Here is an 18,298-nt window from a genome sequence, read left to right as displayed (position 1 = left end):
GCTGCCCATGTGCAGCATCATGAGGCCCCAAGTATAACTGAGATCTCTGAGTACTTCTAAGATCCTTAGTTATGTAACTAACTTACCCCTTTTTACTCTTCTTATAAAGCTTTGCAATCTTTTCAACTGGTAGCCCATATTTCTCAGAAATCTGAAACAAAAATAAAAGAAATATCACTAAAGATGAATAAGAACTATAAAAAATCTTACCTTACATAAGACATGAAAACAAATCTCTGCAAACTTTGACAGGGTAGCTATACAGAAAAGTCTGACACAACCATATCATGCTTTCATTTAAGGATGACTTGGGGAGCAAGAATCCTGAACCGCTTAATCAAAACCCACAATTGTCTCCATCCAGAAACTCAGATACTATAGTTTTTATAGGGTGTGAGTCATCAGAACTGCCCCAGCATCTCCTAGTGCTCTGTTCAAGGAGTCAATGCTCTTCCCAGCTTCAGATTTTACTAGGGAATTGAAATCTGATCTTTCTGTTTTTTCTTAATTTGATTTTTTGGGCTCATGGGAGCATAGGCTTCTCCCACCAGGCAGAAGGCAGACACATGGCAAACCAACAGGAGCTGACTGACCAATGGAAAAACAAAACCATACACATTTCTATTTCTCAAAGAGATTTCAAAGTTTATTAAGCTAACAGGATTCTCCATGGTGGTACTTTTGTCTGAAAAGTATCTTCAAGGTACCTGTTATTGTAGGAGGGCTGAGGGCCTCTTACTAAGAACTCTTACTGGAACTAAGAGGCTTCTGTATTACTGGGAAGGTAACTAAGTCTAGTTACTACATTAGCAAAATGAAAACACTATTTGGCTCACAAAACATCATCTGAGTGCATAGATAACAAGATGAGATGTCACAGAGAAGTGTGTTATCAAGGTAAAGGACTTGTAAAATAAACTTCTTACTAAAGCAACTAAAGCAATAAAGCAGAAAATACAGTAAAACTTTAGAAGGAAGAACTACTTAGCTGACAAATTACCCATACCAACAAGTACTTCATTGGGATGCTTTGGCATTGCTTTGCAGCCGTGTACTAGCAACTTTCTTGGATGTCTATTCTGCAGTGACTTTGTGGTGTGCTTATGGTGTCCCTGGGCCCTTCATCTGAGCCAGGTTTGCTTTCCAAATTATGATTTCTCTTTGAGGGAACAGGTCTCACAGTTTACACTTTAGAAGAGGATTGTCCCAAAAGGCAAAATAGTTATAGAAAAAATACTTTTTTTTCTCCCCAGTGATTAATGTTCTGTGGTGTTCTACTGCCAAGCAAAGTAAGTTTCCAGCTCTTCACAAATAAATGAAGTTGCAGCTAAATAGCTGACTACTTCTGTATTAGGGAACTGAAATGCATAATTAAAAATCCATTTAAAGACTGGCAAACATCAGGCGTGGTAAAATCCTTTATTTGTGTTTGTATTCAGAGTTCTGTTGAGAAAAGTTATTTTAGGGAAGTACATTAAAGCAATTATCACAAAAGAGAAAATGGAACGGATAAATTCAGCACTGAGGACAGATTCAAAGAGTTACATGTTGAACACCAAGCATGGCTCCCATCCAGACAACCAAGATTCTCTGAAAGAGAGAATTAATTAGCCCATACTTTTCTATATCACCTATAATAGTATAATTATCATCTTAGGCCAGATGCAATTTTGTACTTAAAAACTATCCCTAATAATGCACAAGGGTATCAGCTTGACTGGTGTTCTATAGCATAACTCCAAGATTCTGAAGAACTAATAAAACTTCTCTTACACTGAAAACAGTGTTCTCTGACTATTAGCATACATCAGTGGCTAACAGAAAGGGGAATAACTGATGAGGTACAATAGACCCAGCCACTCCCCAAGTTTTTCACCTAAAAAGCTAAATTCAGCTGGTATTTGCTACTTCAGTTTCGCTTGCACCAGCATGCTTCACTGTTCTTTCACTCTTTATTATCCTCTGGCTTTGCTTATCATGAACAGAATGACATCAGATAAACAATCTGGTGTTGAATTTTTTATCTGTATTTCTGTTGTACCCTTAACTTTAAGTTTTCATGTAAAGCAATAATAAAAATGGCTCAATTTCATCAGACAGTTGAAAAAATCCTTTGTAACAGGCATTGGAGAAAAACTGGTAACCCAAAACTGCAGAAAGTGTCACAAGTGTGTGTGAATATGAGGAAACAATCTCCTTCTCTGGGTTGTTAACTCTGAAGCCCAGTGATATTGTAAAGATCAGCACTTGAAGACACTTTTCACTGACTCCATGCAAATACACAAGCTGAGCAAAACATTTCTTGCCAAGGAGGCTTAATAGCAGCTAATATACAGCATTCTGCACATTCCAGCATAAATCTTCCCTAGGATATTTGGCATGCCTAACACTCATACATTCCAAATGTTGCTCAAAGCGTTTTGGGACTCTGGGACATCACTTCCTACATAAACTATGAGAGGTTAGGCTGAGAAAGCCTTGCCTGTCACACTGCCTATGACAGGTGTAGGATTTATATAACTTGCAGGGATTAGTGAGCTTTGCAAAAGACTTCCAGCTGACTGAATAAGCACATTTCTCAGGAACCCCTGGGATTCAATCAATTATACCAAACAGCAAGCTGTGGAAGCAAGACTTAAAGTGGGGGTATGGGAGAGCCTCCCCCTCATAGTCTCCAGTACAAATGCACTAAGTCCTGCTGCAGAATTGGAGAAAGCATAGAGCGAGCATCTGCTAGGGCATCTCACTTAACACCCGCTTCTCTGAGAGTTTGCTGCCAGCACAGGGGACCACCACTTACTGCCAACTTCCATTCAGAATGACAGGATTTCTCACCTGAACCCAAGCAGGCTACAATAAATTTTAAAAAGGTGTCTCTATTTGGAGGAATATTTTTCCTTATCATCTCCATTGTCCATTTGTCAATCTTCTGAGATTTCTTTCTCTTAGGATGCCTGAAGCAGTGTGACAGCCTTCCAAGTGGCACTGAAATAGTTGTCTGGGTGTCCCTTTGGGCTGCAGTCCCCTGGCACGGTAAGTTTGTCTGATTGCACAAGCCACCAGAAATGCTCTCTGCTGGAGTCAGGAAACCAGAAAGGGCAATATCTGGGTGTGTCCAGGCATGTAGGAAAACACCTTTGCCAGCTTATTTCTATTAAATGGTCTAGTCTGTTGTCCTACACTAGCTGGAAGATCACATATATAGACAGGTACCTAACAGCCTACCTAGCTCTATTGAACTCAGATGTTAGCTTTAAATTATTGAAAGACTTTGGGAAATGCCTGAATTTCCCAATTTGAACTGCCTTCTGTAATTTGAATAAATATGTAATTTTGCACAATGTAAGACTGAGGTACCTACTGGGATCCACAGTTATCCTGACTTTGGCTCAGGCTGAAATCAGGGTGTAGAGCTGGTCAGTCACCACATGTGTGATGTTTTATATTTTCCCTTGATCAAGACTGATTAGTGAAAACCAAACATCTAAGCTGCTTCCTGAGAAGTGCTGCATTTCTGAAACCCAAAACCTCTAGATATTTGCCAAAAGGAAGATATCTGAAAAGTAATCTAATTGTTAATTTGGAATAAGGATATATATGAGAACAAAATAAACACAGGATCTGAGAAAAGCATACCATTAATAACAGAAAGTTAGGGGAAAAGTCAAAGATCTGGAATAGTAACTAACAAAAAGAAAAGATTAAAATCCATAAACAAAGAAGGAGAGTATGACTGAGGATCACTGGAGCTCCCTTTAAGATGTGGGGTTCTGTAATACTCAGAGGCTCAGTTCCTAAGTTCTTAATACTGAGAACAGAATGAAGCATTTAAGATACACACAATTACAAAATTACATGATTTGCTGCAATGACTGTAGAGAGAATATTTAAGAATATGCAGTTTGACAGCTTTTTGGCATTGTTTTACCCACAATATCCTACCAAAGAGAATTAAAATTTTCTGAATGTGTTCCTTCCAGTGAACTGAGACATTTTACAACAGATCAGATTTCTCTAGTGCCGAAAACATGCCAGTGAGTCAGCAGCTGCACTGACTGAGGTATGCAGAAACCCTTCCTGCTTCTGCACCAGCTTTGTTTTTGTTACATGGTGGCTGGAGAACAGGCATGGAGAGGCACAGACTACTGGAGAAAAAATATTCATGCTAGCTTGAACAGTTATAGAAGGATTATAACATTCTTTTACCTTCCATACAAAGACAAGATGAAATCATGTTGCAGCTTACCATGAATCAATCTGCTGCTGCCTCTTCAAGTAGAGCCTGGTTTTTGTTACCCATGTGCTCTGCCTGACAGCTGAGCTGCAGTCACAGCTAACAAACAGCATTGGCAGAAGCACAGTTAGGACATCCTTAGTGTGCCACCGACTATTCTCAGAGATACCCTCATCTAAAGAGGTGCTTTAAGCAAGTTCACTAACCCACAAATCTTTTTCTGCCTTCTGCTACTGGCCAAATATTGACCAAATAATTCAATCTTTACTGCATTAAAAGTGTTCAGTAAATGCAACAAGATACTGTGACAGTTTTCAGAGAGCATAAATATACACACTTCTAGCACTTGGCTGAGTTCTCTAGGGGCACTTCCATCCATTCCCGTCTTCTCCCCTACAAGTAAACAAGGCTGGAAATCAACTCAGCATCCCACATGTCAATCTCGCATTCCTCCACTGAAGCAGTGAAACACGTGATTATTTCTTAACTCTTCCCTTACCAAATTTCATGAGCCATCAGCTCATATAAAGAGGATTAAACACAGAAATAGCAACTCTTATGATGACAGCTAAAGGATAAAAAGCAAAAACTCAAAGAATGAGCAAAGAGGCAACTGGTAGGTAGGTCATGCTGTAAGCGAGGACTAGAGAAGGAATTTGAGACAACATATGAATGACAAGTCTGCACTGGCTCAGCACCTGCCTCCTACATGCTCAACAGCAATTGCACAAAGGCCATATGAAATTCCCACAGAAACAGAGCATCCTTGGGCCCCTTCTTGGAAACCAGGCTGGGAATGTACTGACAAGCTTTACAGGAAAGGATTCAACAGGCTCTGAACTATCTGTTCAGAAAGTTTCAGAAAATGAAGGTTGCACCTCTGTCTTTCCCTGACACTGGTTAACTAGTGCTATTCCTCAAAGTTCAAGTCTCCAATAATTAGTTCTGAGATGCTGTTTAAACCCCATAAACTAGCTGACAACACTGAATTAGGAAAATGATAGCATTTCAGAACTGTGCTCCAGAAAGCCTTTAAGAAATGCTTTAAATGCATTTGAGAATAACTTCATCTTTATATTATGGTTTATCTCAATAATACATGGAAAGCCTCAAGATTTTCTTGCCAAGAAAGACAATATGAGGATATTGGATACTTACAGCTTCCATTAGCCCCTTTACTGTGGGTGATTTCAGCATCAAAGCATCAAACACCTCATCTGTCTCCTTCCTCACATACAAAAGCACTGAAATAGAAAAAAAAAAATCAAACTCAAAGCAGGTTCAGTCAATTGCACAGATTAAATATCCCACAGTGAATAGAAAAACAAATATTAATCCATGACAGATAAAATGAAGCGCTGAAGATGATTTGCACTTAAAGATGTACCTTTAATATCATCAGTGATCTAGACATGGACAATACATTGAAATGGACATGGACAATGCATTGAAAATTCAGCAAATTTAATCTAATGTGAAGAATCTCTACCTTCCAGAATCTAAATCTCCATTTACAGAAAGAAGCTAAAAAGCAGTGGGGCCTTGTCCCTTGGTTATAGGGCAAAACACACAATCTAGATCATCTTAAACCTCTGTCTTGGCTTGTACCTCTCCAGGTTTAATCTAAAAGGCTGGGAAAGTATATTCAAAAAAGGCAAGTCTGGGCTGCCTTTAGCTGTGCCTTTGGGAGCAAAATCAAATAAAAGGTAAAGAAATAGTTGTCTCTGACATTACCATGCAGATGACTACAAATGCCCTGACCAGCATAAAAATAAACACTGGGGAAAATGAGTTCAAAGTAATTTGAGACTTTACAGGGAAGCCATTCAAGAGCACAGCTGGCAAGCAGGCATTTACCAGTGTGCCCACCTGCTTAGGCACCCAAATACCATTTGTGTTCCTCCTCCCTCAGATGTTAGCTGCTAGCTGTCCACAGGCACAGTGCCCTGCCCTCTCTAGCTTTTGCTTTCTTCACACTTGCAAAGGTAAAAGGAGGAACCTTGCTATAACATGGCAGAAGCAAACAGACCAGGTGCAAAGCATATAAGCATAGACACTAGAAAAGTATTTTAGGCATCATCTCACATAACTGATAAGTAGCAGATTAAATAAGATGTTTTGCAATTTATTTTGTTTCCTAAATGAAATGCCTTTTCAAATAGCACTGTTGCACAAACACACATGCACTGTGATGTCTGTGTGACAAGTTACATTGATAACCTTTTTTTTTTCGGTAGATAGAAAAGGAAATATTTTGAAACTACAAATTTTCATGGTCCAAGAGATATCTTCACCACGTAACTCAATAGATGACTCTCTCATTTGTGGAGAATTGTAGCTTCTTTGCCCAGGTTTTGAAGTGACTGGAAAGAAATAATGGGTAGCTCTGTCCCTTCACTTTGCCTACAAACCAAATACTCAGGTCAATGTTGGGTTTTTTGCATCTTCAATTCAGAAATATAAGCCACAAAACTGCTACCACAGCATGTAGAGTCACATCCTTTTCACTTATATTTTGGCTACTCTTTGGGGCCTGGTTTGAAAACATCCTTTTAATGGAGCTAGAAGCTGAGTCAACTTTGGGTCAAAAATGTAAACTGTCAAAATGTAAAAGAAAAAAAAAATCCACACCAGGAGTTAAATTTTGCCATGCCTGATATGTTTAATTGCATGAACAAGCACTCACTCAATGGGCTAATTTTACCAGTACTAACACTTTTATATTAATTTAGTAAACATTTTCCTTGTGATTAAAGGGTTGTCCTTTAACTCCTGGCTTTACAAACATCTGGAGCTCTGCCAGCCTTAACAATTACAAATGTATCTGAAAGGAGAAAAAAAAATCACTTGGTTCAAAGTTAAGCTTGGGTACATTACACAATCCCAGTGCTGAGCTTTACATCTCTGTTGTGCCTGGTGTGCCAGGCAACATTATACACATAGAGAGACAGGATTAGTAAGCACATGGAGGGTTGTTAGGTTTTTCTTTACTCTGACAGGTGTGAAACTCCTGGCTCTGATTCAGTAGAGCACTTTTCCACAAATGACTTGTGGTGACAGTGATGCCTTAGGATGTCCCTGTCTCATCCTTGCCCTTGCACTCTCTTATTCTGGTTTGTCTCAACAAATTTTCCTGGATGACAAATTCTCTCAAACAGCACATGTGAGTGAAAAAACAACCCTTTTTTTTTGAGTTATTCTCCAGACAGATCAGATCCCTGCCTCAGTGTACAATGCAGCCCCACAAGCTTTCATGCTGGCAGAGCAGCAGAGATGGCTGTGCAGGGGGCACAGCTAGAGAGGAGGGAAAAGGGCTGCAAAGGCTCCACTGGGCTCAGCAGCAGCATTACCACTACATGACTGTGACCATGTAACACAACTCACATCCTCTGATCCTACTGTCATCACATTCACAGCATCTAGATGGGATCTCTCTAACAGTACAAATTACAAGATTTGCAGGGGAACAAGGAGGAAATATTGTACAAGGTAATGAGCCATTTTTGCCTGAAAGTTACAAGATAAATCCAAATTTGTCTGATCTACTCCCTGGTCTTAGTCCTTAACCTTCTTGCCAGCACTGAAAACTACTACAGACCTTAATATTCTTTAGATGTTAAAAAGAATAGCAAAAGATGAGGGGAGATAAATTTGTCTTTAGTTACTTAAGAAATAGCCCCAAACAAACCAAATTGCAGAGGGGCAAACAGCCTTTGCTCAAGACAAGGGATGTTTTTGCACCAGTGAGACTTTTGGAAGCCAGGCCACCGAATTGAGGATTATGTGTGAATGCAGAAAAACAATGTTAGATACCTCTTTTAAAATTGTTATCAACAACACACATGAGGAAAAATGAAACTAAGGACACAATGAGTCAGTAAGACTTGAGGCATTAGGAAGGTCTGAGCCTGGGCACTACCAGTGCTGTGACTGGCACCCTATGAACAATGACTACAGTCTCTTTTAAGTAGTCTCTGGATAAAGATGTGGTACATCTTAGTCAAGGAAAGAAGGGCTGGTAGCTGTAATTTAGCTTTCCTTTCTCACTTTTGGAGTTTTTGTTACTGCCCAGGCACAAATTCCCTTGGATGGCTCTAAAACCCCTGATTGTTATGAATCCAAAATGTTTCAGAGTAGTTTAACATGACTTTCCTAAGAGGAAAAAAGCCAAACAAAAAAATTACTTTCTTGAAACTGAGAACTACAGGACTGGAAATCCACCTGATCTATAATTCAGCTGCTGGATTTATAATTAATGGGAAACTCCCTATGAAATCTGAAAGGAAAAGTGATTTGAAAACTTACTGAGAACTCAGAACAGGAAAAAGCCAAGTCTAGCCAAGTAATTAGCTGTGATGCACATTTAGTACAGATTAACATACTTTACATTTCTGTGTTGGGCACTTGGACTTCCCTGAGAGGTCAAGGAGATGAAAGAATAATTCAGAAAGAGGCAGCTACCTGAGTGAGAATATGAACCATGTTTGCAAATCCCTTCAGACCTGTTCTTTTGAAGGTTGCCCCTTAATATTTTTACTTCCACCAGACAGTGTTACAAGTAGGTCCATAAGGGTGAAGTCACACACTTCCACTTCAGTCCTTCAGTGGAGCTTGGACACCTCACTGGCTGCTATTTACCTGCACTTCTCTGCTAATAAGACACCTTGGGATTACACGGCATTTAATGCATATTTTAACGTACATTTTCACATATCAGACCTGCTCCCTATCAAACATTACACCTGTACCCCATCTACACCTGCTCTCTAGGAGTGATTGATTCTGCTGTACCAATAAATCTTGAGAAAAGAAGCTTCTAATATGGCAATGCTGGGGGAAAAAACCAAAACATTTTAATGCCCAGTGAATTCTCTGGCAAAGACAGAGTTCTCAAGTGGGTAGATTCAGCTGAGCTGCACACCATCAGCATGATCCCAGATGCAAGGTTCCAGATGGCAGGAAGTTCACCAAGGCAAAGGCCACACTGGAAAAGCCTTGGCCTCCAGCCAGCATAGTCCAAGATGAGAGAAACACTGAACAGGAAGGGGATGTGAAGAGAGCATCCTCCAGCTTCTCTGGTTCTGTGCCTCTCATGGATTTAATCACTTTACATAGTTTTGCAACCAGCTAATTTTTTTTTTTCTTTCTAATCTTACCTTTGAAATGCTTGCAAGTCCTGAATGATATCAAAACAACTAACCACAGCAAAGAACAGAAATAATCAAAGCAAACCAATACCTCCTTGCAGGCAGCTTCCTAGGCTTCCAGCTGGGAAACCCAGGTGAAATTGTAGGAAATGACAGCTCTTTATGTAGCCCTCATGGCTGTCATCTTCTACTTGATAATGTGAATTTAGCCAAAGTCTTGAGTCAATCAAATGCAAGTCTATGGTCAGTGCTAACCTCACATATTAAATGTAAGACTTAACTAAAATAACCGTATGTTCACATTTATTTAAAGAAGGTATGAGTCTCCATCCTATAATCTTCTATGCTTCCCCTGGTTCAAGCAGACCACCCTAACCGACAGAGAAACTTTGCAAATGCAGGCTTGTGGGAAGTAATTTCTATAAAGTTCAACTGCAACTGTAACAATACCCATCTGGGCAGTGAAAACAGTTAAGGGAAACAAACCCTTAAAAAATTCAGTTACATCTTCTGGAAGATGTCTCTCCATGTTTTATATTTCTAATAAGGTAGGAAATTTCTGATTTTATTCCAACCAATCTAAGTCTGCAGTCAGCAGGAGCTTGCCTGTTAAGGTCTCTGCATTTAACCCAATGCATCTTGCATATTTGCTTGTGATTGCAGATAGAACAGAAAAGATGAGCAAAAGTTAAAAATAGACCATCACAGATTTGCTACTGGAACTTTCATAAACTTTGTAGCTTGGCCCAGAACCAAGAAACTTCCTGAGTTTTTTTCTATACACTTCTCTCCTGATCCCTTCTTGAAAAAGCACAGTTCTTTTTTTTAAAGTAATTTTTAGCATTTGTTGCCTCCTTATAGCCTGCAGATGCAAAGATCTCTTCTTCCATCTACCCATATTTGCACTAGCATCCTACAACTGACTTTGTCCAAACCACACCTGCCCTTCCCACCTTGAGGGTTTGAGTCCCACACAATGATTTTTAACTGCTAAGAATTGACTGTTACCTCTTTTCAGACCTTCTTCTTTGATTTGTTTCAAAGGGGAAGGACCAAACTCCTCCTCCACAGGCCGGAACATCCTTTTGACCAGGATACTGCTACTAGAATACACAAACAGGGACCACCACAGTAAAACTGTGCTCACAGCAGAAGAGGAGACAACAGCAAAAGTCATGACTCACTTTGTACTCTGTCAAAAACACTCACTAGCTAGCACCAAAAGCCGAAACTGCAAGGACTTAGCTTTTGATGCTTATCTGAATTATCCAGGCCTTTTAAAACTGCCGAGACTGACTGGCTGGGACAGATGACAGGAAAACATGTTCCGATGTTACATGCTAATTTGAAAGCCCCAAAGGCCCTTAAGTGTTTGAGGGAAGGGTGGTGGGTATTGCTTGATGCAATAAACCCCTTTGTTTCTCAAATTCCACTGTAAGCCTTATGAAGAGCATTAGTTTTAAAAAGAATAAAAAGGGCCTCATGTTTTCAAGTCAGTGTTGACTGCAGGTGCTTGGCCAGTCCCTACCACAGGTCACTTTTTGCAGGTTTATGGCAGTGTAGTTATGTTACTCCATAATCTCAGATTTGAGGGATTCAAGCAATTTACAAAAGTATGAGGCTGACACATAATGCAGGCTGAAATTCAGCAGCCCATATTAAAACCCTTATTTCATGGCACCTCTAACTATTAGAGGGACTTTAATAAATTCTTGCAGTCCCTCCAAAGTCAGAGAGGGGATTCTCCCATTTCCAACCTTTGTCCTTCCCAGGCTCTCCCTTCTCTTTCTGTCTTTCTCTTCTGACACTTGGCCATTCTCTCTGCAGTTCCTGTATTTGTTGCATACACATGTGTGCACTGCTAAACAGCTTTCAGGAATGTAGTAAAGTTCAGTGCTTCAACAAAAAATTCTCGGTTTTTAAATTATTTAAGAACCCTCATGCTTACATAGATGGCACTTCACTGTCAAATATAATTGTCCTCTCCCTGTATCAAACCTTAGGGCTCTTTTACTTGGAAATGTATTAAAATACAGACATAAAAAGCAAACACTTTACATAGGAAAATATGAGGGAATGGGGAGAAATGGGTCAGTTTTATCTGATTTTGTAGTTTGTATCAACTTTCTATGAGTTTAAACTGTTAACTGCAAAGCTTGGGAAACAACAAATATCTTACCCTTCTCTCTCGTCATCTGTATTATAGTAAACCTAGAAGGATGGAAATAAAAATCAATTACTCCCAAAACTCAGACACTTGCTTAACAGAATAACTTCAAAAGGGAGAAAAGACAGTGTTTTGCAGTTTGTCATATGTTAAAAATCCTCTTCCTCCTATAAAACACAAACCTCTCGTTCTAACTGTTATCTGGAAGAAGAAGTGTGGCTTGGAGAAAATGCTGTTGAATATCATCTACTGGAAATATATTAAAGTTTATTTGAGCAATATTACCCTCTTCCCTGCTTTATATCATTTTCCCAATTACTTTACAATCCTCTTAATCAGATTGCTACTCACCTAAATAACCCCTAATACAGTTTAGGCCACAACACTCAAAAGCTTTTGTACATATTTAATACTGTCTGAAAATCTAATTAAACTATAAAGAATAAGATTAAACTACAGGCCTAAAGGAAATACAATTACTAAAGGTACAGCTGAACATTTTTTGCACAGGCTGTGGGCAGAAGCCCAAGCTCAGTTTTATGTAAATCCACGTAGCTCAGAGTCGCCGGGACCGAATTTACAACAGCAGCAAATGAAGCTGATAGTAGCAGGGGAGGTATAAAATCAGTCTGTTGTCCAACACTTTACAGAACAGTCAACCAAACTCCTCATAACGTGCCCACACTGCAGGTCTGCATCAACCAGTGCAACCCTGCAGCTGCTGAGCTGCAGTGCAAGTGCGGGTCAGAGGCACAGGGCACCACAGCCACTCCTGCAGGGCAGGGCAGGGCAGGGCAGGTCTCCAGCACTGAGGCTGGCAAGACACTTCAGAGCACACTCGACTCTCACTGGGAGCCTTCACTTCTGAATCTGTGCCATGAAAATAGCTCAGAGGTGTACGTGTGCAAAGCCGAGGTCTGTAACAATAAGTTACAGCAATAAAAAACATGGCTGAACGTTGCCGAAGAGCTAGGAAATGGGGATATCTTCCAGTTAGTTTAGAAAATTATTTACAGGATTATATATACTAAGGAATGTTTCCACCATCTCCTGTTTTGAAACAAATCCACATTTTGGTTAGAAAGCCATGAGGACAGAAGGTACCCAACACTGACATGTGAGTGGGCGTCTTTCCAATTTGGGAGAGTAAGCCAGTGACAGCTGTGATTACAACGTCTGTGCTCTTTGTGCTTTGCTCAACTACAATTCTCACTGCTTCAAAATAATTGACAATTCCAATACTCAGTTTCATTTAATCTTCATCATTTTCATATTTTTCAGCAAGATGCATATTAAATTTTCTAACCAACTATTTGTCTTTATAAACACATGCATAATGGTTTCATTCTACTCCCTGAGATGCTAATATATAACACGTTCATAGTAAAAAAGTTGTCAGAGCTGACCCTCCAATTCAGGTTTTCAACTTCCCAGCAGGGGATAAAATAAAAAAGAGCCAAGTCAGGAAAGACTTCCTTATGATCGTAACTGCCAATACTGAGTATTTACATTAGTATGTTAGAGTTTTACTTAGAAGAGTGAAAATATTTTTTTCAAGGAATTTCCAGATCTCTAGGTGATGCCAACAGAAAATGGATAGTGGTGCTTAGTGACCCTACTCTCGATGTTTCTACACGTGTTAAGAGCTTGGTCTTTGTTTTCAGCTGTGACAGGGAGGGGGATCTCTGCTACCACAAGGTGGCACTTCATTTCACCAAGCCAAAGAGTGCACTCAAAACCAGATTGTGTTTCGGTCACAAATCAACGTTATACTTAAAAGCAGAAGAATGACAGAACTGTAACAAAACCAAACTAGTCAGTTGTCAAAGAAGCATAAATTCCTTTTCACCCAGAACTCCGAAAGGTACTTGCCTCTTGTAAGGTCTTCTACAAATGATGTGCCAAAACTGCATTTACCAAAATGAGAGCTGAAAGAAGTGGCCTCCAGGAACAGCAATTTATTTCCCTAAAACCTGCCCCAGAGCAGAGGCAGCCAGGTGGCACCTGCTCATCTCATTATTTCCTACCTGTCCAGTTCTTTGTAGGTTTCCAAAGTGAACATCCGGTATGAAGAGAACTGGCTGGGAATCCAGGTCAGCCATTGTTTTGAAGAAGGTGATATCACTCTTTTTCTGCAGAGGGAGTGCACTCAACTTCCCTTCAGCTGTTAGGTGGATCACAAAGCACAGAGTTGTGAAAGGAGGAATGTTCAGCCTGATTTAGCCCGAGACCAGAAAGGCCCACTTCACTCACCATTATTACATGATGTTTGGGATGCCTGGCCTTTGCCTTTCTTCCTGTTCTGCTTTCTCTCTTCATCTCGGATTTTCCTTTCTGCTCCCTGATGCAAAAAAGACAACCCACAGATATTACCCAAAGAGGAACCACTGTGAGCATTGTACTTTGCAATGCCTGGAAATACGCATCAGACACACAGAAATGCTGAAAGATAAACTGGTTATTTCACTGAAGACAGATCTGCCCAGTCTGTTGGAAAGGTACCGGGCTTTGCATAGATCACCTGTGCCTGAGACTCAGCTGGCACATCCAGTAGCTCCCAGGGCTGCAGACAGCAAGGGAAACATATCCACATGTTGGTTTGGAGGAGTCAGGACAGGCAGTGTGCAGTCTGTAGCAGGACTGATGCCAGCACAACTTGTGCAAAAGGCATCCCCAGCCCAGAGGCTGCAATGGACAGAGTGCTCAGGCCAAACATTTTGTGTATGTAATGGCATAAAACACCTGCAGGATCACTATCATTTTACATAATGTCTGTGCTGAGGTCTTCCCTAAACTCTCCTCCACCCAGGAGAATCTCTCCAGAAATAGGAAAGCAATGTAGCACTGCCCTATTAGGCACCAGGAACTCCTGGGAAGTTGCAGGCTTCTGTAATGTAAATACACTCTCAACAAGTTTAAAAAATAAAACTTGTTACTGACATAAAAAGCAGCAACACCTCCTTTGAAGTTCTCCTAATTTACTTTATAAATAATACCTATCACATTGTGAAGGGTAACGAAGATCCATATGCTCCCAGACGGTTGGCATGGAAGATTACAGAATTTTTTTCCAAAATGAAATTAGAGGTTTCTTGAATAGAAAGGGAGAGGAGGAACATAAGGAAAGCAAAAAACACCCACTCAAGATGGCAAAATTCACACATGAGTCAATGAACCAAGTTTAGAAAGAGTGCAAGGAAAGATGTACTCTTGGCTGTGATCTATCAGTAGATTTCCAGAGGCTGAAAAATCTGGAGGAAGAAATAACTCTTTAGGAAAACAATGTGTCAGACAAACACTGCCTCCAGACCAGGTCGCAGTCCAGTTGTCACTCACCAACCTCAACCACAGAAGCCAAAGGATTCAGAGTTGTGCACTTATCAAAATTGTTTCTAGAGGTACTTTTGTAACCTTTAATGACATCTGTTCTAAGAAAGGAGCAAAAATACACAGCCATTGTTTATGTCTCCATACATTTATGTCACAAAAAACACCTCCTGAGAAACCTGTGCTGCACAAAGAGCTCTGCCAGGCAGCCACAGCCCTAGCTACCACTTGGTGCTGCCACTCTGCTGCTCACAGGGAACGGGATGAACCACCAAAGTATTTCATACACAGCAGCAAGTGTGAGTTTCCTCTCAGGAAAGCAGAAACTGAGGAGGACTCAGCCTTTTATACATAAAAAAATATATGTTTTACTGATTTTCTGTATATTCTTTGCAACCATGAACTTGATGACACTTGACAGCTTTCTCTTCATTCATTCATTCAAACCAACACACCCCAAGATCTCTGGGGTGCAGGCATTCCCTGAGCTGGGCAGTCATTCCCATCCACCAGTGTTGATTTTTGCCACAGCCACTTCCCAAATGTGGCAACTGCAATACCCACAAAACTACCTACCAACCCTTTTGAGCTTTGAGCAGCCCACACAGCACATGGCAGGGGCCAGCTAAGCCTACAGGATGGATGTCACAGTCACAGGGACAAGACCACAAAATGATTTTTGCATACTAGAGTATTTCTGCTGCATTGTTTTGACAGCTGAGCCATCTGACACATATCTAATAAACCACAGTTGGCACATCTCTTCAGGACAGAAGAAATTACCCTCCTACAGGGGACTATAAACTATGCTGTGACCAGTGAAATGATGAAAAGAGTTTATAATTTTTCCATTGATATCTGGGCTTTGTATAAATGCAAGGAGTACTTCCGCTACTAATCATTAACAAAATGCAGCCTACAAATTTTAGCTGATTCAAAGTGTTTTCTTCCTAATCCTTCAACTCATTTAAACTGAAGTCTTGCACTCTAGCTCCAGCCTGACAAAGCCCTTGCCCTCATAAGGACCACTCCCATCACCACTCTGACACTCATGTGCACACTTGCTTCTAGTTCCAGGCTAAAGCATTCCACATCTCATTGGGCAGGCACATAGACATCAGCCTTCTTCTCTCCAAAGCTGAAGATTAACAGGCAATTGGAGTTGCTCAACACACTATGACAGTCCATCTTCTCTATGATGCTCCACACCAAAAACAAGGACGCAAGAACTGCACATATTCCAAAGAACATGTATTTTTTCAGGTCAAACAAAACTGGATTAATTTATTTTATAGTGGATGAATGTTATGGTATTTGTCAAGTTCTACTTTCTTTTCAGCAAAGATAATCACATATGGAAAATCAAGTAGCTCTGAAGTCCCAGTTCTTTCATACACAGTGGCTAAAGCATTGTGCAATATATAAATATAAATATAAATATGCCTGGTAGCAATATATAAATATAAATAGGCCCAGTTTCCCTGACAACCTACTTAAGGAATAAAAATTATATATTCTTATAATGCAGCATCAGTGATCTGCACATGATAAAAAGACTGCAAGGCAGAGAATTAGCACTGACAAAACAAGATGTGGACTGTAACAAATTCTTTGAAGATTGCCTACTGAAAAACAAACATGGACAAAAGACTGGAGGACAAATAGGGAGTATGATAAAGTTAGATTTGTTAAATAACATTTACAGCCTTTGCAGCATTTATCTCCATATATTTATGTCACAGAGCACATTCTGGACATGAGTTGGTGTTGCTCTCAAATTTATATGTCAACTAATATTAAAATCAAGGAATTGCCAGAAAAAATACTAACATATATATATAATATGTACCATTAAGCTAAATGCAGATTTATTTCTTCAAAGATAACTCTTCCCACAACAGCTATGCTGTGTTGCAGCTATAAGACAATAATTTGTCAGCAAATATTCTTAAAAACTGCACACCTCCACCTGCGATTTATTTTAGTGAATATACAAATACACCCACTAGTCTTAAAGAGGCACCACCACTACAGAGATAAACATTTTTAATAACACTTCAGGCACAGAAACATTTTTTTCTGCCATGTTCTAGAATGAGAAACATTTCACACGTAGGGAGGAGGAATTTACTGTACAGTTCCAGTAGGCCAGGTGATTGTAATAAATCAGGTATACTTTTCTCATCAGCTTCTCTTTGAGGCTGTCAGATTGGGGCATAACAGCACAGTTCACACTTTCAAAATATATAAAGATCATTATATGATTGCTGGGGCTTTTTTTATGTCCCTATAGTACCTCTTCAATTCATCATGACAAGGAGGTAAGCAATAAGTAATAGTCTCAGCTTCACAGCCTTTCCAAGGAGGCAGCAAGCTTTGTCCATGTCACTGAGGGGGGAGTCACAGGCTAACAAGAGAAATTGAACTATTTAGCACCACCTTGACTAGAGCTAGGTGTTTATTTTGACATCTTGGAAAGATGAGGATACCCCAGCCACATCAGCTACCTTCCTCTGAGCACGATGAATTTTCCCAGTGCCACTTGCAAGTGGAAATTCACCGAACATTTATTTACTTAGAAAAGCATCCTGTGACAAAGGGATGTTGGTAAAGAACTGCCAGCATACATTTCAGGAGAAGCAAGAATTCATGTCTTACCAAGTGCCAATTAGCACGAACTGTCATGTGCATTGACATTGATAATTTTTACGTGCTCAAGTAATTTTCACACCTGCATTAACTTAAAAAGCTCTACATGTGTGCATACATTTATATTAAGCACATATATAGCCTATTATCAGTATTCTTGAGCCCTTCAGTTCCCACTTCCAATACATTTTTGGTGTGTATAGCACTTTAACTACCCTGTGATCTTTCTGTCTACTTTGAGACAATTTTGATTAATAGACTCAACATTCATTTCCTGCATTTTTCATCTGGATATTTGAAGCTCCAATTAAGCTAAAAGATGCAATGAACATGTATTATTCAAAACTCTACCAGTTGTATCTAGGGGTCACCCGTGATGAGTTTGTGCCCTGAATTTCCTTCCTTTTTAAAAATAATTCAAGTTTTTCTAATTGCTCTTCAGAAATAGGCAGATGAAAACTACTTACTTTGTATTTACTGAGCTGTTAAGATCCAGCTGTAGCTTCAAATCTCTCAATATTTGACATTCAAAGTTACAACTGAAAGCATAGCATTTTGGCTGCAAGACCTCAGTGCATACATTTACATTCATTACTTCCAAAGATTTTCCTCCACTAACATAACTGACTGATCAGCCCTCAAGATGTCGTTGTCAAAACAGCAACAAGGGAATGAACTGAAAAGGGGGAAGGAGCAGCAACACAGAGACCTGAAACAGCTGAACTCTTACCCTTTCCATTAAAAAGTTAATGTTATGTTTTGCCTGGGGCATGG

At 39.9% G+C, this 18,298-nt stretch overlaps 1 protein-coding gene across 5 annotated transcripts in view; it reads right to left on the bottom strand.

Moving 5' to 3' along the window:
- The window catches only part of GRHL2 (grainyhead like transcription factor 2), a 67,469-nt gene that overhangs the window by 8,225 nt on the left and 40,946 nt on the right, over positions 1 to 18,298 (bottom strand). For all 5 annotated transcript variants that reach the window (XM_085572415.1, XM_085572417.1, XM_085572420.1 and 2 more), the window contains 6 exons: positions 13,802 to 13,889; positions 13,576 to 13,712; positions 11,561 to 11,592; positions 10,390 to 10,484; positions 5,393 to 5,478; positions 87 to 151 (listed from right to left, as the gene is read on the bottom strand). In XM_085572415.1, the coding sequence (XP_085428541.1) occupies positions 87 to 151; positions 5,393 to 5,478; positions 10,390 to 10,484; positions 11,561 to 11,592; positions 13,576 to 13,712; positions 13,802 to 13,889 (503 nt within the window). The remainder of the gene's footprint in view (positions 1 to 86; positions 152 to 5,392; positions 5,479 to 10,389; positions 10,485 to 11,560; positions 11,593 to 13,575; positions 13,713 to 13,801; positions 13,890 to 18,298) is intronic.

Source organism: Lonchura striata, chromosome 2, assembly GCF_050655825.1.
Source record: "Lonchura striata isolate lonStrDom1 chromosome 2, ASM5065582v1, whole genome shotgun sequence".
Lineage (NCBI taxonomy): Eukaryota > Metazoa > Chordata > Aves > Passeriformes > Estrildidae > Lonchura > Lonchura striata.
This window is presented reverse-complemented; position numbering and strand designations above follow the sequence as displayed.